We start from the raw sequence: 25328 nt of genomic DNA, 5'->3' as shown, positions 1-25328 counted from the left end.
GGGAACCTGTCCCAACTCCGTTTCCTAAAACTTCATGTTAAGTCTGTCATTCTTTTGCCCTAGTTTTAGTTGAAAAACATCAAGCAGAATAATGTGGTATTGCATAGTGTGTGGAAGCCAATGTGGGCAGAGGTGGAGCAAGACCATCCAATAGGCTACAGGCTGTGGCTGCAGGAGTTGTTATTTATCCTGAGCTCATCCTTGGCTCTCTCACATTGTGCAATGGCAGAGCTGAGAGGGAACCATAGGAATGTAGCCCTGTGGTCACTTGGAGGCCTCGTGCTCCCTTTCTCTCTGAAACAGAAAGTATTTTGACAGGCTTCTACATTTCCTGTAGGGACGAGCATGTCCGGAGAGTGGCCTTGTCCTTGCCCTTGTCTTGATGAAATCTGTGGCTCAGCCCAGCTGGGTGGCCTGGGCTGTGAGAGGCTTTGATGTGGCCAGATCCCTCACAAGCCCAGTTGTTTTCATTGCCCACTTTCCTGTGAACTCACATTTGCTCTTCTTTGTTCTAGTTGTAGGCCCTATTCTTCTAGTCCATTACCCTTAGTTGCTAATCTCTGTTAAATGGTATTTGCTTAAAAATGTATTTGCTGAATATGGGTTTAAGAAATGGCTTTTCTCTCAAGGTGTTTGCTTTTTAAAAGGGGTGCTTGAGTGTTAGAGATGGCAGAACTCCTCAGACCACCACCTACCAGAATGGATGATGAATGTGGCATCTTCCCAGGGAATGACTGCCCACCTCAACGCAGACTCTTCCGGGAAATTGATTATGGGTTCTAGGTGTGTGCTCAGCCTTTGAAAGGGGCTAGATTAGAACTATTTTAATAAGATACAATTATTTTGTAAGACATATGATTGCTAATTTTAAGATAGCAATTTTAAAAGATATGAAAGGAGAATTTGTTATGTTCAGTAGAGGAATGGAGGTTTGTGACCTTGCATTCCATTTTCCAAGGAGCCAGGAGATCCAGTATTTGCCTTCTTAGTCTCTGTTGCTGGGCTGAAACAGAAGATTTCAAAACCTTCCCGGGGAAAAAAATACATTTTTTTTTCCATTGGTGCTGGGCCAGATCCCTTGAGATTGTTTCCAGGCTCATGATTTTGAAACACTCAGGAAAAAATTTGGAACCTAGAGTTATTTATCAGATTCGGGGTTATAGTCTGTTTTCCATTTGAATTTTGTTTTGTATTACCAGGCTGCTTACAATATTCTTGTGCTTTTTATTGCTTATGGAAGAAATTACTTTAGACATTTCTTAGAGATCCAGATATCCTTCCTTGAGTTTAAGAAACAAAAATTCCTTCATTATGAGCAGCCATTGCATTCTTTTCAGAAATGGATACCCAAAACTATCCATGTAATTTAAATTGCTTTCTAGAAGGTATGCAGACTTGACCTATTCTGTATATATATTTTCCTTCCTGTGGCTCCTTCGTGATTGTTGGTTATGTTGTTCTTTTGGCTAATAAACATGGTAGGACCTGACCCTTTGGGAAGGAACCCAGAGTTCATAACCCTAAGTGGGTGATTGAGATGGTGTGCATCACATAGAGCGTGTTGGAGGAATGATCGTTTGGTTGTATAAGGGATGTTGGCTGGCCTTACAGATGAGATGTTTGAACTGGGTCTTGAGTGAGTGGGAATTTGTTAGGGAGGTGTTAGTGCAGTAGGAGCAGAGATTGTGAAGGCTTTTGTGGGCCTTTTGTGTGGGAGAAAGGTTATAGTTCTGTGGAGTGTGGGGCAGTGTGGGCCAGATTTCTTGACACTTGGAAGCCATGAGAGAGTTTTAAGCATGCGACATATATGACTTCATTGGCTTGGTGTCAGAAGAGAGTTTGGAGAGGAGAGACTGAGACAGCAAGTCCAGTTAGGAAGGTGTTGCAGAGGCCCAGGAGTAGATGAATCTGGAGACCCAGAGGCCCAGGGGTAGATGACTCTGAGACTGTCAGGATGCATGAATCTGAGAGACTGACAAGGGAGTCCTTAGGAATAGGAGACCTGGCGATTCTATTATATCGGGCTGGAGAAGTTTCTGTCCTCTCCATATTTGCTTGTGTGTGGTGTTGTTATTGCTCACAGCAGTCTATTTTTGAGAAACACCCTTAGAGCAGAATTGTGATTAAGAGTGGAACCATGTTGGCCATCATAGACTGATGGTCATGCCCTCTCCCAGTGACACTATGCTGACCCCTCTAGATTTAATGTCCAGAGGACCTTCTCTACTGATGTGGGGACCAGCATCTGATATAGTTTTATTTGTCCCTGAAGCCAGCCTAGAGGCTTTTATTTGAACTTTGCTATTGATTGAGGCCATCAGCATTTCAATATTTGAGAAAAACCATAGAGGAACTTGTGATTTCTGCTAAAATGCTGAGAGGATTGATTTTGTCTTGGACATGCTCTCTCATCCTTCCCCTTGATAGCAAGTAATGCAGACTCAGGTTTGAGTTTTGACTGTGCCAAGTGGCTATGAGATTTTGGGTAAACATGATAATATAGGTAGTTGATACACAATGAGTACTTTGTGCCAAATACTCGTCTGAGCTTAACAGATGTTAAGTGGGTTATCATGGGTAAACATGATAATATAGATAGTTGATACACAATGAGTACTTTGTGCCAATTACTCTTCTGAGCTTAACAGATGTTAAGTGGGTTATCATGGGTAAACATGATAATATAGATAGTTGATACACAATGAGTACTTTGTGCCAAATACTCTTCTGAGCTTAACACATGTTAAGTGGGTTATGGGTAAACATGATAATATAGATAGTTGATACCTAATGAGTACTTTGTGCCAAACACCCTTTTGAGCTTAACACATGTTAACTCATTAATCTTCAATACCATGAAGTAGGTTCCTATTATTATTATTTCAATTTTACCAGCAAGGAATCCGAGGCCCAGATAATTTATGTAACATACCTAACATAGCCAGCCAGTAGCAGAGCTGGGATTTGAACCGTGGTAGTTAGGCTCCAGGGTCCATGGGCAAGCAGATGATACTGTTTGGGGAGAGTTAGTTACGAGGGTTAAATGACAGTGTGTATAAAGCGAAAGCATAGTGTCTGGCACACAGTAATTGTTTAATTGATGGTGTCTAATATAATATGCAAATATAGATTATGGAAGAGTCTATATAATTTTAATACAGTTTTATAAAGAAAATTGGTTTTCTACCAATTGGCTAGAAAATTGGTAGAAAATATATGGGTAGAGAATTTTCTATACATTTATGGGTAGAAAGATGTTTGGAAATACCAAAGTATTGATGGAGGTTATTTCTGGTGATGCAGCTATGTTCATTTTATTTTCTTCTTTGCTTTCCTGTGTTTTCCAAATTCTCCTCAGCAGATGTAGATTGTTATTATTTGAAATATAAGTCTAAAATATGTTGTTTTTTTTTTAAACTAAAGATTAATGGGATCTCACCAGAGAAACAGGACTTCCCACAGTCCAGGAAGAGTGAAGAGCCCTGCAAAGCTATAGTGGTGTGAAACTCTACACCATGCTTAGTGACTTTGAAGTTGTTTGGTCTTTTTTCAGTTCGTCATTGTCTATTAATTTATTTGTAGTGTTTTAGACACATATTTTCTTTGCTTTGCTTTCTTTGTGGGTTTAGAAAGCCCTTTACCTTCCAAGAGAATAGAAGTGTTAGGGCAGCAGTTTCTTGTGCTGCTGGGGAGACTAATCAGCCCTCTTATAATCAGTGACTCCCTGCTGCCTGGAGACGGCTTGCAGGGTTGCCCATGGGAGAAGCAGCTCCGGGGCTTACAGTTTGAAGTGTCTGTCCTTCTAGCTTTCAGTTTTGGGCTCGGTCTTGAAAGAGTGTTTTGTTTTCCTCGTCTAGTGCATCATGGTGTACATGGCATTCATTTTCTGCATAGAGTCTTGTGGCTGCTGTTTATACTTCAGTTTTAGCTAAACCTTCCCATGTGAATTTCTGCTGTGCCACATTGCTTGATTTAAGTCCTATCATCCCTTCCATACCTTTATAATTTGGTGGAAATCTATACAACTGTTGTTGTAAGAGGCAGAAAGAGATAGAAACTTAATTTTAATTATACAGGCTTTTTTTTCTAATTTAATGGTTTTTATTAAATTTATTAAATTCATTCATTTAATGGTTTTTATTAAATTCATTAGTTTATTAAATCATGAATTGAATTTGAAATTATTTTCTCTGATGATAGGTTTCTCACCCAGGGCATCACTTATTTTTTTTCCAGGTATTTGACCAGTTGTCCTAATGCTATTATATATATAATATATATAAATTATACATATATTTTTGGAGACAGGGTCTCGCTCTGTCACCCAGCCTGGAGTACAGTGGTACAGTTATGGCTCACTGCAGCTTCAACCTCCTGGGCTCAAGAAATTCTCCCACCTCAGCCTTCTGAGTAGCTGGGACTACAGGCATGCACCACCACACCTGGCTAATTTTTGTACTTTTTGTAGAGAGGGGATTTCACCATGTTGGCCAGACTGGTCTCGAACTCCTCGGTTCAAGCGATCTGCCTGCCTCTGCCTCCCAAAGTGCTGGGATTATAGGTGTCAGCCACTGTGCCTGGCCTATTATTATTATATTTTTAAGAGACAGGGTCTTTTGTTTTGTTTTTGATATGGAGTTTTGCTCTTGTTGCCTAGGTTGGAGTGCAATGGCACAATCTTGGCTCACTGTAATCTCTGCCTCCCAGGTTTAAATGATTCTCCTGCCTCAGCCTCCCAAGTAGCTGGGATTACAGGAGTGTGCCACCACACCTGGTAAATTTATATTTCTAATAGAGACGAGGTTTTACCATATTGCCCAGGCTGATCTTGAACTCCGGGGCTCAAGCAATCTGCCTGCCTCTGTCTCCCGTAGTGCTGGGATTACAGGCATGAGCCACTGTGCCTGGCCTATTATTATTATATTTTAAAGAGACAGGGTCTTCTGATTTCATTTTGAGACAGAGTTTCACTCTTGTTGCCCAGGCTGGAGTGCAGTGGCGTGATCTCGGCTCACTGCAACCTCTGCTTCCTGGGTGTAAACGATTCTCCTGTCTCGGCCTCCCGAGTAGCTGGGATTACGGGAGTGTGCCACCACACCTGGCTAATTTTGGTATTTTTAATAGAGACGAGGTTTCACCATGTTGGCCAGGCTGGTCTCGAACTTCTGACTTCAGGTGATCTGCCTGTCTCGGCCTCCCAAAGTGCTGGGATTACAGGAGTGAGCCACAGTGCCCAACCAAGAGATAGGTCTTGCTCTGTCGCCCAGGCTGGGTACAGATCTCGGCTCACTGCAAACTCTGTCTCCTGGGCTCAAGGGATCATCTAACTTCAGCCTCCTGAGTAGCTGGTACTACAAGCACACGCCACCATTCCTGGCTAATTTTTTTTTTTTTTGGTAGTGATGTGGTTTCACCATGTTGCTCAGGCTGGTCTCAAACTCCTGAGCCCAAGTGATTCACCCACCTGGGCCTCCCAAAGGGCTAAGATTACTGGCATGAGCCACTGCGCCTGGCCTCTGGATTTCTTAATTGGATACCTAGGCATTTTATGTTGATTGTAATTATAAACTTGTTTCCCACTGTTTATTGTTGGCATAAAGGAAAATGTTTGCTTGCGGTGAATATCTCAGAGGTAGGAATTAACCAGATCATATCCAGTTCTGTATTCTTAGTGCTAACTACTGGACTTGGCCCAAGTTAGGCTCTTAATAAACATTTGTCAAGCAAATGAACACTTTATGTACATGGTGTTGTCCCTTTTTCCTCTTTTGGACTACTTTAGCTACATTCCCAGGAATAGAATTGTGGGTCAAAGAATGAGAACATTGTTATAGCTTCTAAAATGTGGTAAATTTTGATAGGTGGACATTGTTTACCAAAGGAAATAAAAGCTTAGATAAACTTGTTGTTTAGTGGAGATGATGAGGCCCGACTCCCTGTAGATGCTGCTGGGTTGCTACTCCAGCCCCTGTCCTCACAATCATGTACTTCCTGCTGAGAGTGGGCCCATAATATACGTGTATTGAAATCAGTTAACTTGTAATCAAACAACTTTATTGTGGGACTTGTCTAAGCATCAAGTTGAGAGCTGGTGGGAGGCTGAGGGGAGTCTCTGGGGCCCAAGAGGAGGAACAGGTGGCCAGGGCCTGTCTCACACAAGAGTGGGCTTCTGGGTTTTGAGCTACTAGAGACCTGGGGACAGCAGCTTGTGGGAGCAGCTGGGGCATCACATGGTACTTCTCAGCCAGCTGTCAAGGACTGCATTCCCACCTCAAGCAGAATGTGGATGGCTTGCTTTTATTCTCCGAGCTGGTGCCTCATGTCTTGGCACCCAAAGGCAGCAGATGGCTGTCATGTAGAATTGTGCCCACCCAATCCTTGTCTGCCCCTCTCCCTCACCCAGGACGTTCATGCAGCCATGTAGGAGACAACTACAATGGCTTTCCAAGATGTTCAGCTTGGTCTCATATTGGGATTGGTGCCATATTTGACCTGGGATTTCAGCAGTGTCGAGGAAGTAGCAACAATTGAACATGAGAGGATGAGTCAGATATTTGAGTGTTTATATTCAGGACACTGTGCAAGGCATCTTGGATCGTATTGAGACCAGCAGGTCTGGTCTCTGCCTTTAAGGAACTTGGGTTAGTGAGGAACATGCAGGGAGTGCCCTCACCTCCATGGGAGGGTTACCTGGGCTACAAGATTCTCTGAGCTCCCTATTCAGAGAATGGAGACAAAATGTACACCCAGATCAGGGAAACCTGCTCTGAAGAGGTGGCCTTTGCATTGGATCTTGAAGGGTGAGTAGGAAGGAGCTGAGGAGACTGGTGTTAGGGGAGACAAAATGCACACCCAGGTCAGGGAAACCTGCTCTGAAGAGGTGGCCTTTGCATTGGACCTTGAAGGGTGAGGAGGAAGGAGCTGGAGAGACTGGTATTAGGGGATACTCAGGAGCTGGCCTGGGTAAGGCATCAGACAGCACACACCAGCACCTGGCTTCTTGCTGGGTGCTTGCCTGGCATTGGCTCCCAATTCTCTGCTGATCTGTGGAGCTCTGCCTTGTCACTGTTTCTTCTAGCATGAGTGGAATGCCTGTCTGGCTCTCCAGAACTTGGGACCACAGCATTTTGGTCATTCTGAGGGGTGGGGGGCAGATGGTGATCCTTCCCGGTCCTCACTTCTCCGGCGGGCGTGTCTTTGGTGAATGCTGTGTGGTCCTGGCCATTAGCTCCTGCGCTGACTGGCTCATTGTCACCAGCTGAGCTGAGGCTCGGCGGAGGGAACTCCTGGTGATAGACCTAGCAAGGCGTTGTCTGTGCAGCCAGATCACTCAAAGGTCCTACTCGCCCCACTTTCGGAGCACTGAATAAAGGCACTATAGCTGGGGCCAGACCATCAGATGCCTGGGTTCCTAAAGAATGTTGGCCTCTCCTTGGACATTAATGGACCACGGGGTGGTTGGAGATATGGAGGCGCCTGTTTAAAGAGAGAAGTTATCTTGAGTTGTAAAGTGCTGTAGAAGGGCAATGGTGTTGGCTGCCCCACACCCCCATGGACCCCATGCCCTTGGCTTATGTTATAATCCTGAGGTACTGTTTCCTGCCAAGCCAGATCTCCCACCAACCTTGGCTCTCAAAATGGAATGTATTTGCCATTGTAGTGTAGACCAGCACTGTTCAGTAAAGATAAGATGTGAGCCACATATATACTTTTAAATTTTCAATTGGCCACATTAAACCAGTAAAATTAATTTTAATACTATTGTATTTATTCAGTGTATCCAAAAGATTTTATGTGGCACTGGCCATCTCTCATGTGCTCAGTAGTCACTTCTGGCTAGGGCTACTGTGTTGGTACAGGGCAGATCTGAACCAATTTCCTGGGACTGGGGCGATAAAGAGGCTGGTTTGTGATTATACATTTAATTAGGCCTGAGCCGAATCTCCATTTAGTCCTTTGCTAAAAGATACCAGATAAAAAACGCAGAGGCTTTTTGGATTTCTGCTGATTTTGCTGTGTTGTGCTTTTAGTGGTGCTCAGTCTTAGAACCTGTGTGTGTTTCTGTCTTTGGGTTTCAGCTGTCTTCAGAAAAGGCCCTTTGGGGCTTTTCTGTCAAAGCACATGCCCCAGAGCCATTTCAGACAGTCTTGCCCCCAGCCTTTTACTAGCTAATTGGGGATTGAAGTCAAAAGTCTTCTAGTGATCTCTAGATTTTTTTTTTTCTTTGAGACAGAGTCTCACTGTCGCCCAGGCTGGAGTGCAGTGGCACCATGTCGGCTCACTGCAACCTCCGTTTCCTGGGTTCAAGCAGTTCTCCTGCCTCAGCCTCCCAAGTAGCTGGGATTACGGGCACCCACCACCATGCCTGGCTAATTTTTAAAAATACTTTTAGGCCGGGCGCGGTGGCTCACGCCTGTAATCCCAGCACTTTGGGAGGCCGAGGCGGGCGGATCACGAGGTCAGGAGATCGAGACCATCCTGGCTAACACGGTGAAACCCCGTCTCTACTAAAAATACAAAAAATTAGCCGGGCGTGGTAGCGGGCGCCTGTAGTCCCAGCTACTCGGGAGGCTGAGGCAGGAGAATGGCGTGAACCCGGGAGGCGGAGCTTGCAGTGAGCCGAGATCGCGCCACTGCACTCCAGCCTGGGCGACAGAGCGAGACTCCGTCTCAAAAAAAAAAAATAAATAAAATAAAAATACTTTTAGTAGAGACGGGGTTTCACCATGTTGGCTAGGCTGGTCTCGAACTCCTGACCTCAGGTGATCCGCCCGCCTCGGCCTCCCAAAGTGCTGAGATTACAGGTGTGAGCTACTATAGCAGCCTGTCTAGGTTTTTTTTTTTTTGAAAGGAAACAAACCCAGTTAATCAGTGTCTTGATTAACTGACTTGTTAACCAGATTTTGCCCATCTTATTGACCAAATTTCTACAATATGATAAAATATCAGTCATTGAAAGCATGTGATCTAAAAGTTTTGCCCCAGGAATTTAGTGAGAGATGACTCAGAGGTTACTGATTGTTTCCCAGTTACATTTAATACTCAAAGATTTAAAGTGAAAAGGATTTCTTGTAAAAAGCAGATTTTTCATGGTGCCTGCATTGTCAGAGGCAGCTGGAGAGGTTGGTTCAGATATGCCCTAGTGAGTATGTGCCAGCTTCTCTAGCAGCCTGTGGCTCCCGAGCATAAATAGAAACACAGCTGCGTATGCAGGCTGAACAAGAGGAAGTGTCTGGGCACCTCCCTGGCTGGAGCAGAAGGCTCCCAGGGTGCTTAGCTCACCTGTGGCATGGGAATGGAGGGGCCAGGTAGTCAGGGAGCTGGTGGGAGGACCACACACGCACATTCCCCCACCCAAACACACACTTGCCTCTAAGGGTTGGGGGTTTGGCAGACTGGGCTCACAGTATTGACTCCCTGTATGACCTAGACAAGTCACTTCCCTTTCTGGGCCTCTGTCCCCTCATCTGCAAAAAAAAAAAAAAAAAAAAAAAAGAGGAGGACTGGGTGGGCTTTGGGCTCTGAATTTGGCTCTGGTTGTGTCTCTCAGTTCCTGACTTGCCTAGTGACTCTCCTCTCCCTTCCTGTGGAAGTGCTTGTGTGCTCTTTGCCCCGCCCCAGGGCCAGGCTGAGCTCCTGTGTCTGCACTGCAACCAGCCTGCCTCCCAAACTCCAGGCTGCAATTCATGGATCTCTCAAGTGGGCTCACGGCCTCTGGCCTGAACTAATCTCCTCCTATGCAAACTGTGCACCTGCCTTTCCCTCACCACCATTTTCACCAGCAGGACCTTTGTCTAATAATGTCAGTGCCCTGCTAAGTTCCCCATTCCATCTCTTTAGGAAGGCACACAAGTCCCTTCAGGGCCAGGTCCTTGCCACTCACTGACCTCACCTCACTCTTGCTCTCTGACCTTTGTGCTTTTGTAGACACTTCTCTCTCTCCCTGGAATCTCTTTTCCTCTGGCCACTGCCTGCTTCCCCTTTAAGACCAAGTTCTCCTCTATCATTTTCTGATTATTCATTCATTCACTTATTCCTTCATATATGTATTCAGTAAATACTGACCTACTATGTGCCTGACACTGAGCTAGATGCTAGAGAAATGGAGACAACTTGGAGTTTGTTTCTTGGAGAAGATAGACATTAAACCTATACTTTGAAGCTTTTGAACCTGCCTATGGCAGGTGTCCTGAACTTTGAGTACCTTGTCCTTTGCTGCACCTCCCCTCTTTGGCTATGTGTCCTTCCCCAGTGCTCTCCAGTCACGCCAGCCCCGCGTCACCTGCTCTGCTTTCTGTCATAGCACTTAATGCAACATGGAAACTACTGGTTGTTTTTTCCTGTCTTTCTCACTAGGCCAGGCCCCAGGTCTGGGTACCTGATAGGTGCTCAGCAAATGTTGGTTAAATGAATGGATGAAATGGCAACTTGGCTGGTATAGTTGGAAGAACTTTCTGTAAAATACCCAAAGATCCTGTAATGAAAATACCCAAAGATCATTTTCTTTAACTGGGGCCAGGTATGCAAGTATCACTAAAAAGACCCAGGTTGTGGCCACAGCACCCACAGGTTATCCTTTGCTTGTAGGTAGTAGTAGTTTGGTCTAGGGCTATCTCTTGCTGTCAGGCCTGCAGAGCCATTTTCTTCACTGCCTCTGATCTTGGGAACCACTGTGTCTGATGTCTGCACATGTCACTGGATGCCAGTGTTGATGAAGTTCCCATAATCGTGTCATGGCAGCTTTCCTTCTTCTTGGGACTCCTTTGCTGGGGGCAGCCTGGAGACCTTGACCGATACCTGCAGTCTAGTTTATTTATATTTAGGTTCATTGTTCTGGGTCCTCTCTCCCATCTTGGTTGATTTTTTTTTAATGATATTCACTCTTTGTGTATATAATTCTGTGATTTTGGACAAATGTGTAGAATCATGACTTTACCACCAGAACCATGATACATAGCAGTTCTGTCACCCACAAATTCTTGTGCTGCCGCTTTGTAGTCAGCTGCTCCCCTCCCTGCCAAGCCCTGGCAACCACAGATTTGTTTTCTGTCCTGACAATTTTTGCCTTTTCAGGGTGTTACATAAGTGGCATCATACAGTATATAACCGTTTGGGTCAAGCTTCTTTCACTTGGCAATATGCATTTAATATTTATCCATGTAGTAGGAATCAATAGTGTGCTCCTTTTTATTGCTAAATAGTATATTATTGTATAGATGTACCAGTTTTTTTTAATCCTTTCTCCAGACAAAGTTCTCATTTTTTTGGGCAATTATGAATAAAACCTCTATAAACATTCACATACAGGTCTTTGTGTGAATATGTTTTCATTCCTCTTGGGTGGATATGTAGGGATGGGCTTGCCAGGTTACTTGGTAAGTGTATGTTTAACTTTATAAGGAATTGCCAAACTGTTTTCTAAAGTAGCTGCACCATGTTGCATTCCACCTGCAGCTTATGAAAGTACTAGCTGCCCTGCACCCTTGTCAGCACTTGGCATTGTCAACTTTTTGAAATATTAGCCATTTTAATAGGAGTGCCAGCTAGTTTTTAATCTGCAGTTTTCTTTGTATACTCTCAGATGCTGATGGAGTTTAAATATCATTATTTGATGTGATTTGGCAAGGCCGTCTTTCATACCTATGTCAGATTTTATTTCTGAAGATGGAATTTGTAGTTGCTCAGAGTAAAAGAGCAGCAGTATTATCACATCTTCCTAAACGGTTTTGAGGAAAATGTTATACTGCATTATTCTTTAATTTTAGAATTTAAAAAGACTTCTTGTTAATTGGGTTCAATTCTTCATGTTACAATTGCTATTTGCTCGACCAACTCATCATGAGCAAAAGCTACTAATCTTGTAACTGAAGTTTCCTTGATCTGTTCATCTTAACTCTCACATGGCAAGCTGAACAGTCTACTCATGAGACATAATATTTTTTAAGCTCTTCATATTACTGGTGGCCATAACATGTTTTTCCCCTCCCTCTTTCTAGGCTCCCAATCGTCAACTCATGACTTACTGGTTACAGGAGCTTCAGCAGAAGAGATGGGAATATTGTAACAGTCTTGACATGGTCAAGTGGGACAGCAGGACCTCTCCAACTCCCGGGGATTTTCCTAAGGGTCTTGTAGCCAGAGATAACACCGGTAAGGCAGAAATAAAGGGGAGCTGGGTCAGTTCTTTGTGTAAGCCATTCGATACCACACATGAACTTAGCAGTGAATAAAAATGAATTTAGAAAGAAAATAATAATGATGCTACCTTATGAGTGGACAGCATTCCACAGTTACCCAGCGCCTCCATGTACAAAGCTTATGCAAGCCCAGTGACAGCCTTGGAATCAGGCAGGGCCAGTGCCAAGCATATGGAAGATACGACTAAGGTCAGCATGTGGTAAGTTGTGGTGCTGTAAGTCTAGTTCTGACTGCAGGGCCAGCCTTTCTACTACACCTAATGATGAAGCACTCATGCCTAGATAGTCATGCTTGGGCAGACTTGCCAAGATTGACAGGTGTTTGTATACACTAGGAAGGTATTCTCGGATCATTCCACTTGTAATTCTCTAGTGTTTCTTAGGAAGACTTTAACCTTCAAACATTGATTTCATTCTATCCTGGATTCATGGCATTTCTATAACTCAGGGTAATCCCTGGCCATTTGCAGCATGGAGATAACCTCTAGAAAGAACAGAACAACAATTATTTGCTGCCCATCCTACCCCACTGCAAAGACTGTGGAGATGGGACTGTTTTTTGGCCCCCACTCTTCATACAGGGAAAATAACACGTCCAGAAAAACAAACAAACAAACAAACAAAACAGCCTCCTGAGCTCTGAAGTAAGGTCTAAAAAGCCCAGGCCATTGTATTAGTATTTTTGGAAGACACACAGAGCGTACATTAAAAGGAGTAGACAACAGTAAGGACTAGTTCTAACAGTTTCATAAAGAGATTTCTTCACTTCCTAAAACCCGTGGGACCCTCTGCTCAGCAGAACACAGGGCTGCATCCGAGTTGCCTGTCCCACCAAGGATGGTGTTGGCACATGTGGCTGATTTACTCCAGAAACAAAGGCATTCTTAGATGAATTTTTCATCTCCAAATTTGTCAGTCTTGTTTTTACTTGTCCCAGTATTTTTCAGCAGGTTAACCCTCTTATCAGTGATAAATTACTATATATGCTTTGTACCTATTGATACGTTTTCTGTGAGAGTTTTTGAGTCACTTTCACGACTGTCTTAGCGCTCTGACTATTCCAGGTTCTGAGATCATGCCTTTATTTTCAACTTTATGCGCCCTTATGTTTAGTTCAGGGTCGAGTCACTGTTAACTGAGTTGTTTTGAAAGCCACTCTTATAGTGCTTTTCACTCAAAAGGAGCTCCTAACTGAGTGTCTCAGTCACTTGGAACATTTGGAAACCCTGTGGGAACAGGCAGTGTTCATGAGCATAGCCAGTGCCTTTGGCACAGGAGGTGCTTGATTTGCCTCAGTTCCTTTGTTCTGAGGGCACCAAGTGCTTCTTTCTAGCAAAGACTCAGGGATATTAAACCGAAAGGAGGACAAAGAAGTAGTGCCTAGCCCTATAGTCTCTTTATAACAGCTGTCCTTCCTCCTTCTAAGCCAAAATGCTGTGATTAGAGAGCCAGAGAAAACATCTGAAGCCCATATTTGTTTCTCCTCCTTTGATATGGGGACTCCAGGTATGGAATTTAGCATTTGCTTAAATGCCATCTGACATTTACTCATTCATTCAGCAAAGTCGGCACTCAAGATGAGCTTTGTCCCTCTCCTCACAGAATTTCTAGTCAAGCAGGGTGGTTGTGCAGAGAAAAAATGAGAGAAATGTGAGGGAAGGGTGCATGCTGGTACCATGGGCTGTAAGTGGGCTGTGCATAGTTTCTGGCAGTTAGGGCCTCTCTGAGGAAGTGCATCTAAGCCAAGGCCTGGAGGATGGCCAGGAACTAGCTAGGTAGAAAGGAGGGGAGTCAGATGACAGGGCTGAACTGCGGTGCCTTCCCAGAGCTGCGGTCAGGATGGCTACTGGCTGGAAGCAGTTGTGGGGAGCGAGCTGAACCTGGGGGCACACCTGGGACCCAGAGCCAGAGCTGGGGGAGAGCCTAGACTGCTGGTCTTGGGATTTTGGACTTTAACCTAAGAGCAGTGGAGTGCCTTTGAAGATTTTATAGATAGAAATGACTGTAACATTAGACTTCTGTTAATTTTTAGATAGTTTCGAAGAACAAGGAATGAAACTTTGGGCCCCAGAGCAGTATGTGAGACTATAATGGTTCAGGAAGTCAAAAAATCTAAAGCAGGAAGTCAAGAAGAAAAGGCTGTATTTTAGCCCCTTTTGTTTTATCGTCAGAGATAAAATCTGGTTCAAAGATAAATTGTGATGTGTTATATGGCAGTGCTCTGTGAAGTTTCTAAAGCCATGCTTGTCGTTATCTGCTCAGCTTAGCCTACTCTAGTAAGAATTAAAGAAGAATGTTTTTATAACTGATTTGCATTAAAAATAAAACTTTTCCTAGTATTGTCTCGTAGTCACCCAGTTGTTTGGAACATTTTGGTTTGTAGTCTAGTGGGCGTCACCCATCAGGACCCTCCTAGCACCTAAAGTCAATATGGAGAAAGATATAGGGGATTAACGTTTTGCACTGATAGCTAGTTGGATATCTTAGAAGGCAGCTCTACCTGGTGGAAGAAGCCCTGTGGGCCTGTGAGTCTTGGGGATATTTACTAGTTGCCAGACTCTAAGTAAGTCACGTATCCTGTAGTACAGGGTTAGGAAACTGTGGCTCTGGGAATTGAAGTTTGTTCACCCCTCTTCATAGTTGTTATAAAGATCAAATGGGAAACTGCATTGTTAAGTGTAAAGAGCCATATGTATGTGTATATACACATATATATTGTATACATATATATGAGATGATATCATTTTGAAAGGGTTAGCATTATGTTTAGTTGTAATTAACAGGAAACCTTACTAATAAGGACTTACACATAGGGAGTAATTTGTCTCACATGATAAGCAGTTTGTGGCTGGCATAGCTACTCACTAGTGCCACTGAAGGGCCCAAGCTGTCTCTGACTCTGTATTTTCCATTGCTAGAGTGTATTAGCTTTCTTGCTCATGCTAGCTGCCCCTGGGGGTGGCACTTACATCAAAAGGAGAATGCTTTCCCAGAAACCTGTGGCTTATGCATCATTAGCTGGAACTGTCATATGGCCATTCCTAGCTGGAAGGAGTCTGGGAAGCCAAGTAGTTTAGCTGAGCATATGGCCACGATCAAAACCAAGGTCTATAAGTAAGGAAAAGCTGGATTGAATATTCATTAAGGAGCCAGCACTGTCACATAGTTGCTTACATTAATTTTTTTTCTAGAATCTGTGTTGAGTAAGAGACTTTCCTGTGTGATTGGAACTTGCAGCTTTATTATTAGTCAATATCTGTTCTGTCTGCCCTCTATTTTGTAGCCTGCCCTCTGAAGGCATGCCATGCCTCAAATACCATTCTACATTGTCTTCTGTGTCTGGATAAAGACCTAGTTTCAACACAAAAGAGTAATTTGCATAAAGATACAATCAGGTGTCTATAAACCTTTATAGCTGTTGAGAATGAGGTAGCTAGAACCCAAAGGAGGTGCCCATAAATGGCTAATAGCCTCATTACAGGATGTATGTCTAGCACATTCCGTTTACTTCATTCCCCACATAAACTAATAAGAAAACAAACCAGGGATAACAACACCCTGCTTTTTTAAAAAACTTCTTGAAAGTTCATGAGTACTAAAGCACTCATGGTCATAGCAGGCTCAAATACCCAAGTGCCTGTTTGAATATGGATGGTATTTCTTGCAGAAAATTGTATTGTGAAGACAGTTTGAAGGATGACCACACATTTCCTCCCCTGAAGCAGTTGCATTGGTTAGTTGAACTGTTACACTTTTAACAGCTTGTGTGCAAGGGGATGGCGTGGGAGGAGTAGCTGTAACTTTCAGTCCTCAGGCAGCCTGAGCAGTGCTCTCAGTGCAGGATGCAGGGTGTAGAGAGCTGCCAGAAGGAAAGCCATCAGGTGGAATGCAGGCCCCGCGTTGGCAGTGCCACAGGAATTACACATCATCCTTTAATGTCGTGATTCCATACAGAGATCAAGGAAGCTGTGCTTTTGTGTAATCCTTGTAAAATGCTGCAAAATACCATGCGTTCTTGTGAAGTATCAGTCATGGTAGTTACCAGTGTTTTATCTGAGAGGCAGCATGGGGAGAGCTTATGGGACCTTGAGCACATCATAATTTCCCCATCTGTAAAGCAAGATGCTCTCTGAACCAGGTTCCTTCTGGTTTGAATGTTCTGTGAAAGTCAGGTTGTGAAAGAATGTGACTGTGGGAGGGAGGATGTGAGGGAGATGCTGAGTGGGGTTAGATTGCAGTTCTGTCTCGGAGGAGCCTGCTAGAGAGGGTCGGAAAGGAGTCTATCTGGAACAGGCTTGCAATTTGGTGTCAGCAGAGACATCCTCAGCCTAGATTTGGTGGGACTTGGTGCAGGTGAATACAGGGATTGATGTGGCTGTGAATGGGGGCGGAGTGGTGGCTGAGCCAGATTGCAGGAGAACAGGGAGGAATGGGAAAGGAAAAGAGGGAAACCCCCACCCCAGGGAAACCCCCACCCCAATTCAGGGCATCTGTCAGAGGCAAGGTGGCAGGAGAGAGGAAAGTCAGGAAGTATGATGAGTATAAACCCACTCAAGAACTGCAGGGGCCTTTGCTGCCTTCTGCCCAATTGGCCTTTTGTCCCATGCCATGTTAGCAAGTTCTTGTCTTTTATGGATTAATTTGGTCATTTAACCAATATTTATTAAGTCACTCCTGTATGCTAGGTGTTGGATATGCAGCTGTTAGCAAATCAGATAGAGGTTCAGTTCTCACAGAGTTGTGTCCTTGATGGGGGTAGGGGACAGGCAGATGAGCAATTAACCAGACATATGGACTGGCCCATCCTGGGGCCTCTCAGGACCTGGTGGTTGGCTGCCCCTTTTTTCTGGTACTTAGATGCATGCTATGTCCTCACTTGGAAGATATTTCTATTCCTCCTGACTGGGTCCTTCACAATCTGTATTAAAACTCACATTGATAAATAAAAAAATTTTTTTCAGATTAAGCCCACCCTGTCTTCCTCCAACTCCCAGTGTTGACACCCAGACTTTCGTTTGCTGTGTGCTTTGATGCATATGGGTACAACCCTTTCCCAGTGTTCTTTTCTCCTTTCTTGGATGCAGCTGCAAGCCTGGGTTGAGTTTTATGAGAATTCTCCCACTGTACACAGTTCTGTGCTCTGCAGAGGTTGCTGGCGGAGCACCTAGGCCTGACTGAGACAGCAGGAGAGGAGAGGGAAGAGTCACTGAGGCAGTCCAGTTGTAGGCAGGAGCCGCCCCTGTGCGGGGAGTCCCGTTAGGAGGAGACTTTGAGCATCATGTGTTAGAATGCAGTAAGTGGGAAGGGCTCTTGGAGACCAGGGAGACTGAGACTGCCCGGGGTCACACTGGATTTAGAGGCAGTGCTGGAATCAGAACCTAGGAAATGGGAACAATGCAGTTGGAAACTCCCTCAGAGTTTTCATTTAGGCATTTGAAAATGTTTAAAAAAGACAGAGGTCTAAACACCAAAAACCGTCAGGCACAGACTTTCTTTCCCCACTGAAGCTGTAAGACAAAAGACATGTTCATGAACACCAGTCCAGCCTCTTAAAATCTTCGAGGAAATGTTGCCATGTCCTAGTTTGTGTTTTCCCTTAGTGTCCTCCTTGAGGCGGTTCCCTGCATGCTAATGTTAGGACATGTATTGAGGAGAAGCCAGCAGCTCTGCTTTTCATTAAGTAAATCTCACGTAGTCTCTTAAAAACCAAAAACCAGACAAAAATAACAGTAACAGCAAAAATGTATTAAGCTGGAAAAGAGCTTCTTTTTCAAGTCAGATAATTACTTTTAGAAATTTTCCTCCAACATGTTCCTCCCTGGTCTCTGGTCCCTTTTCTCCACCCCTCCTTGGGGCCTCTGAGTTCCTCAGGAAGTATTTCCAGTATGGGCTGTGGGTTGCTGCAAGGCCTGGGGTTTTCTTGGTAATAGGCACTTTGCCACATGAGCATTTGACAGTCCAATCTCGCAGAGGGGCCGTTCATCACCTTGCTACTAGCCCACACAGGAAGAAGAGGCTGGACTCAGCCTGTAACAGAAATCTGTACAGTTTGTTGTGTTTATTTCCTGACTTGGCTTAGAATTGTGATGATGATTGTAAGACCAGCCTTTGAAGTAAAGGAGTTTGAGCTGCGCCTTTACCCCATGTGCCTGTAGACTGACACATGCTGTCACCAACATTGAGCACCCCCTGCCCCCTACTCCAGACACTGTGCTCTCCTCTAGTAGGTACACTCATCTCTACCTGCCTTGCAATATTTGTATACTGCAGGGGCAGGTGTCTGGGTTCTGGCCCTGGCTCTGGACTCTAGTGTCCTGATGGAGAAAGTAGGTAGGGAGACTGGACTGGATTAGTGGTGTTTGAACTTTTTTTTCTTTTGTTTACTGGAACCTCTTTTCCAAATGAAATCTTAAAGGCAACCCCAGTATATAAAAGAGTGAAGGAGGAACTGCTGAGGATGAAGCTGAGCATGGGGCCCCCATCCTCTTTTCCCTCTAGAAGTCCCCCAGGCATCTCCTGGAACCCTAAGACTCAGAGGAAGGGTCTGGATCCCAACGACTCAATGTATTTATTCTGTGGTGACTTGGAGCTTGACATGTTACTGTTTTACTTATGTCTCTCTCCTGGATGTGTTCTCCTTTACGGGGAAAGCTCTGTCTCATTGGTTGTTGTGCCCTCGGTGCCTAGTGCTTAATACATGATAGTAAAACCAAGAACTGGCGATCTGTGGTTATTTGTAACTTCTTGCCTCTTGACTCAAGAGGCTGCAGTGAGCCGTGATCACACCACTGCACTCCAGGCCTTAGTGACAGAGTGAGACCCAGTCTCAAAAAAAAAAAAAAAGTGTATACTCTGTTACCAAGTCTGTAATTCTTCTGTTCCCAGCACACCGTCTTGCTTTTCTTAGTCAGAACCCTACTGTAAGCCATGCATTGACTCTCCTGGCCAGAGCCAAATTACCCTGATAGATACACAGCACTTGTTTACTCATGCCATGCCCAAGATACTTCCCCAGTGTGTTCTTGAAGCCCTTCCTACACTGATTGTGGTCAAGTCAGAACCTGCCTACACAGTGCAGGTCCATCATGCGGCATTCAGGACGTTGCTCTCCAAGCCCGCGCAGCCCAGGAATGCCTGCTCTCTGTTTCCTTTACCAGTGCTCAGTGACCTTTACCAGAGACCTGTTCTTGCTGACTCCGATTGTGTGCTTCTCTGATTAGAAACGAATTTTTCTTGGCTGGGTACAGTGGCTTATGCCTGTATTCCCAGCACTTTGGGACGCCAAGGTGGAAGAATTGCTTGAACTCAGGCATTCAAGACTAGCTTGGGCAATATGGCAAACCCTGTCTCTACAAAAAAAAAAAAAAAAAAAAATACAAAAATTAGCTGGGCATCGTGCGTGCCTGTAGTCCCAGCTACTTGGTAGGCTGAAGCAAGAGGATTGCATGAGCCTGGGAGGTTGAGGCTGCAGTGAGTCGTGTTCACTGAGACCCTATCTCAAAAAAAAAAAGAGAAAATAATTTTTCTTGAATATCGGTGGTCAGCAGTCAATTCTGATTTCACAGAAAGAGATGGTTGATTTTGTTGATATAGAGATATTTTAAAAAGAAGTGTAGATCAAATTGATTATTGTAAAGTAATATTGAATTCTGTTTATAAGCATGTCCTATTCTCAGAGAGATTATGCCATTCGGCATGGGATAATTCTACCACTGAAATACCAGTGCAGATTATGTTATTTGGAAGAATACAAAGTATTTGTAGTTAGAAATGTTTTTATCAGCCGGGCACAGTGGCTCATGCCTATAATCCCAGCACTTTGGGAGGCCGAGGAGGGTGGATCACCTGAGGTCAGGAGTTCGTGACCAGCCTGGCCAACATGGTGAAACCTCATCTGTACTAAAAATACAAAAATTAGCCAGGTGTGGTGCCGGGTGCCTGTAATCCCAGCTACTTGGGAGGCTGAGGCAGAAGAATCGCTTGAACCCAGGAGGAGGAGGTTGCAGTGAGCCGAGACCGCGCTATTGCATTCCGTCCTGGGCAACAAGAGCAAAACTCCGTCTATGGGGGAAAAAAAAAGAAAAATGTTTTTATCAAAAACAAAAAAAATTTTAAGTAACTTTTTATTATGGGAAATTTTAAATATATACGAAGAATAACATAATATTACCTCTAGGTTTATTAGGTAGTTGGAACAGTAATTACCCCTCGTTTCATTGATACCCTGCTTTGTTATTTTCAAGCAAATAACATGTTACCTGAAGCAAATATTACTATGTATTTGTTAAGTAACAAAATATTGCTATTTTGAAGTAAATCCTGACCATCATATCATTTCCACCTTAACTATTTCAAAAGTTTACATTTTAAAGATGTGTTGTGAAGTTTCATCATGCTTTAGCATCAGTATGTTTGCTTGTGAATTTACTGAACTGCTATTCTGTGATGTGCAAACTTTATTTTTTCAGTGTCACTCTTTACAAGCAAATACATTTATATTTGTATTTCTCCCACTTTCTTAGAGAAAAGGGACCCTTGTATAATCTGATCTGCACCTTGCTTTTCTTATATAACAGTTTATCCTGGAAATTGTTTCTTATCAGTACAGGTGATTGGACTTTGATGACGGGTTTATGGTGAGGGTTATTGGTCTGCAGTACTGGAGGAAAATTCTAGCCTTTGCTTTCTCTGGGCCAACACTGTTAATACTTGGTGGTTTGAGGCATGTCACAACCTTCCTTTGAGAAACATGGATCTGTTTAGATGAAGATGGTTTCAGAACATCAGAGTTACCCACAGATTATGTTTTTATGTAGTATACATTAAAAATATACTATTACATAGTTTAGATTTTTATATAGTATGTCAAGTCAGTGTTTTATGTGAGATGTCAAGTTTCATGTGGAAGCTTTGAGTAACTGACATTTGTTTACCTTTTTTTTCAGATTTAATTTACCCACACCCAAATGCTTCTGCAGAAAAAGCCAGAAATGTCCTAGCTGTGGAGACTGTGCCTGGAGAGCTGGTGGGAGAACAAGCTGCAAATCAGCCCGCCCCAGGGCATCCAAATTCCATTAATTTTTACTCTTTGAAACAGTGGGGCAATGAGCTCAAGTGAGTCTTTAGAAAGCAGCATATGAAATTGAAAGTGGGTTGTTTCTGATAATGTATGTTATAATTTTATAAATGAAGTTATAAAACTATCTTACACTTACAAAGGCCTTTGTTGTTTACATCATACTTTCCCATAGATCATTGTGGTTTTAGCTTGTATTACATGCTTATTCTGTGTCTGACACTGTGCCAAACAGTTTCACACTTAAACGGTTTAATTTAATTGCTCAACTCTGTGAAGTAGGTCATATGGCTGACATTTTACAGAGACTGAAACTGGCTGAAGGAGAGTATGTGTCTGAGGTCACAATTCTTCCAGGCTGCAGAGCTGGGGTTTCTTGTGCCTAGGGCCTAGTCCCCTCTCCAAGACACTAGGCTGGCCACGTCCTGTGCTCTGGATTTCCATTCTCTGTTTGTGCATGGGCTAGTGAGAGTAGAGGTGGGTTGGTTTTTGTTCGTTTGGTTGGTTTTTATGAGATGAGGTCTTGCTGTGTTGCCCAGGCTGGTCTCAAGTCCTGGGCTGAAGTGATCCTCCTGCCTCAGCCTCTTGAGTAGTTGGGACTACAGGCATGTGCCACTATGGTTGACTTGTTTTTTAAAGAAGAACTTCATTGAGATACAATTCACACACTGTACAATTCACCCATTTAAAATGTACAATTCAATGATTTTTGGTATATTCACAGAGTTGTGCTTCCATCACCACAATCAATTTTTAAATGTTTTCATCGATCCAAAAAGAAACTCATTACATTAGCAATTCCTTCTCATTTCCCCCAACCCCTTCTCCTCTGTCAATCCTCAGCCGTAGGCAACTCCTAATCAACTTTCTATCTCTATGAATTTGTTTTTTGGTGGGGTTTTTTTTTTTTTTAAGACAAGGTCTTGTTCTGTTACCCAGGCTGGCATGCAGTTGCGTGGTTCATGGCTCACTGCAGCCTTGAACGAAGCGATCCTCCTACCTCAGCTTCCAGAGTAGCTGGGACTACAGGTGTGCACCACCATGCCCGGCTAATATTTTATTTATTTATTTATTTTGTAGAGACAGGGGTCCCTCTATCTTGCACGGGCTGGTCTCAACTTCTGGGCTCAAGCAATCCTACCTTGGCCTCCCAAAGTGCTGGGATTACATGAGCCACTGCCCCGGCTTATGAATTTGTTTATTGTGGACATTTCATATAAATGGCACCGTGCATACCTTTGTGTCTGGCTTCTTTCCGTTAGCATAATATTTTCAAGATTCATCCATGTTGTAGCAACTATCAGTGCTTCATTTCCTTTTATGGCCAAATAATATTCCCATATATGAATGTGCCATATTTTGTTTATCCATTAGCTGGGGTGGTGGTGCATGCCTGCGGTCCCAACTACTTGGAGGCTGAGGTGGGAAAATCACTTGAGGCCAAGAGGTCGAGGCTGCAGTGAGCTGAGTTCGCATCACTGCACTCCAGCCTGGGCAACGGGGTGAAACCCTGTCTCAAAAAAAAGAAAAAATGAAATAAGAGAAAGGTTGTAGTGGCAGTGCGTTGTGGGAGACTTGGAAGTTTCTTGCTGTCCTGTAGAGTCCAAGCCAGTGGTCACTATGCAGTTGGCCAGCTGAGCTCCATAAGGGGTCCCACTGGTTTTTCAGGATGGGGCTGGGGTGTTCTTAGAAGCTACCATCCAAGGACACACTGTTTTAAAAAGTAGCCTCTTTTGCTGTAACTGCTTTCTTTTTTGTACCTTCGTGGTTGAATTCAGTATGATAAAGTTATTTTCTGTGTGTTTTTAGTTTTTAAGGCATAGGTTTATATTGAAGCTGAGTGGGATATATAGGATATATATAGGTTATATTGGAGCTGAATGTCAGGGGTACTCAGACCTCAGAAGACCAGCACTTGTGAGGGTGATCACTGTAGTGGGCCCTGCCTTCCTTCCTCATCCTGGCTTGTGGCTGCAGTCCCACCTTCTTGGTCCTGCTCTGCTCCCATTCATCGGCTTTTCGCTGTTTTCTCTCTTCAGTCAGCTCTGATCATGTCATCTCCCTACGTCAGAAGCATCGCTGATAGCCCTCAGCCTGCAAGTGCAGCTCCAAACTCTTTGGTCTGATATTTGAGGTTCTCAACGATATGACATTAGTCTCTTCCTTGGGCAGCTGCTTCCCAGTATTAGCACTTTGTGAGCCTCTGTGTTCCGGCCGTTCTGTGCCTTCCTCTTCATCCCAGAACCTCTGCTCACCATGTGCCTGTCTGCCCTGTGCCATCTGATTAAGTCCAGTCATCTCCCAGCACCCAGGGGATGGGGAGGGGTCAGCCGGGAGGCACAGTGGGGCTGCCTTCCCTAGGTACCTGCAGCTTGAGAACCACTGATTTCCTCTGTTTCAAAGTATTGGGCTTCTCAGTAAAGAAAGGGATCTGTGCTCCTAAAAGTGTCAGAAAACCACTGAGAGCCTCTCTTCATTCCACATGTTAAAAGGTTGAGGCTTAGAGAGGTAAAGTGACTTGCTCAAGATCACATAGCAAGTGTGTGGCCGAGCTGAAACACACACCCAGGTCTCCTAACTGGGGACCCAGTGCTCCTTCCCACTTTCATCATAAGAACACATTTGGGGGACTATTGGTTTGCCAGATTTTCATACCTAAGCTGTGTCATCTGCCCTCAAAGTGAGATAATGGAATGAGGTGGAAATAGACCTGTAATGCTGGGTGTTTTCCATGTCCTTGAGCATAGGAACATGGATGATGATTGAGTGCCTCCTGCCTAGGAAAGTGAACGCCTGTCACTTCTCCCTGTCACAGCTGACAGATCACATTCAGGGTGAAAAATCTAGTGTAGGAGTTATCTTCTATCAGCTGTGCCTTTGCCGTGTAACACAGTGATTAAGAACCAGGCTGCCTGAGTTCAACTCCCAGCTATGCCACTTAGTAGCTGGATAACTTGGGCAAGTTACTTAATATTCTGTGCCTCTGTTTCTCATTTGTAATATGAAGATAATAATCATACATCATGAGATTGATAGCATGATGATGAATTCATATGTGTAAACTGCTTAGAACAGTCCCTGGCACTTAGGAAGTACTAGGTGAGTGTTAGTTGTTGCTGTTGCTGGTGGAGGCACAGCTCATGACAAAGCCATTCTTCACAGAGGTTTTTGGGACCACTTTCTGTAGACACTAATGCTTATTGACTGGCATATGAATCTTAAGTGTTTATGGTTTTTTGTTTTTCTTTTGTTTGTTTTTACTTATGGCATGCTTTATGAAGTTTTAAATAAAATGCCTTAGGTGCACACACAGACTTTAATGACCCTAAAATAGATTACTGTATTATAAATGAATGGCTCAAAAATTGTATTTTTTAATGCACTCAAAATGCTATCAACATTATGGTCAAGGCTTAAAAGATAAATGAAGGTTTGTTTATTCTTTTATTCTATTTATCAGTATAGTTAAAACTCTCTTAACTAGCTCCCCTGATGAACTGACATTTTAAGGTTCCTCAGTAGAGCCATGGTCCTCACTGACTGACTGCATGAGACCAAATGGGCCACTTCAGGGCACCTGTGTCCCTGCTGCCCCCACCAGCTGAGCTACAGACCTACCAAGAATCAGCTGGGTTTGTTCCTCGCTGGTTAATGCCCGTTGTACTTATTATTGTAATTATGTAATTCAATGAGATATTTACTAAACCCATGAAATATAAAAAGGAATTGTTGTTTCTAGGAAAAATAAGTTGAATGCTTAGGGAAAATTTGATAAAGGTGAGTTACTAAAAAAATTGCCATGAGGATGTGGGTGACATGATCGTGAAAAATCAAAGAAAAAAAAACTTAAAAGCCTGTAAGATTTTATGCTTAGATTGTTTCACAACTGTTAGGCCTTGTTCCACTTTTTAATAAGAAACAAACAAAATTGGGAAAGTTAGCTGATGTCTTAATGGATGTGATTTGCCCGAGAAAGATAACAGAGAACTGCAGTTAGTATCCCCAGATTGATTTCTTCCTTCCTCCCTCCCTGCCTCCCTTTTCTTTCTTTCTTT

At 43.7% G+C, this 25328-nt stretch overlaps 1 protein-coding gene across 1 annotated transcript in view; it reads left to right on the top strand.

The window, feature by feature from the left end:
- TBC1D2B (TBC1 domain family member 2B) overlaps nt 1-25328 on the top strand; it is an 83383-nt gene that overhangs the window by 11899 nt on the left and 46156 nt on the right. The window contains exons 2-3 of the mRNA XM_003813798.7: nt 11997-12150; nt 21143-21311. Coding sequence (XP_003813846.4) covers nt 11997-12150; nt 21143-21311 — 323 coding nt within the window. The remainder of the gene's footprint in view (nt 1-11996; nt 12151-21142; nt 21312-25328) is intronic.

Source organism: Pan paniscus, chromosome 16 (assembly GCF_029289425.2).
Source record: "Pan paniscus chromosome 16, NHGRI_mPanPan1-v2.0_pri, whole genome shotgun sequence".
NCBI classification, from domain to species: Eukaryota; Metazoa; Chordata; class Mammalia; order Primates; family Hominidae; genus Pan; species Pan paniscus.
This window is presented reverse-complemented; position numbering and strand designations above follow the sequence as displayed.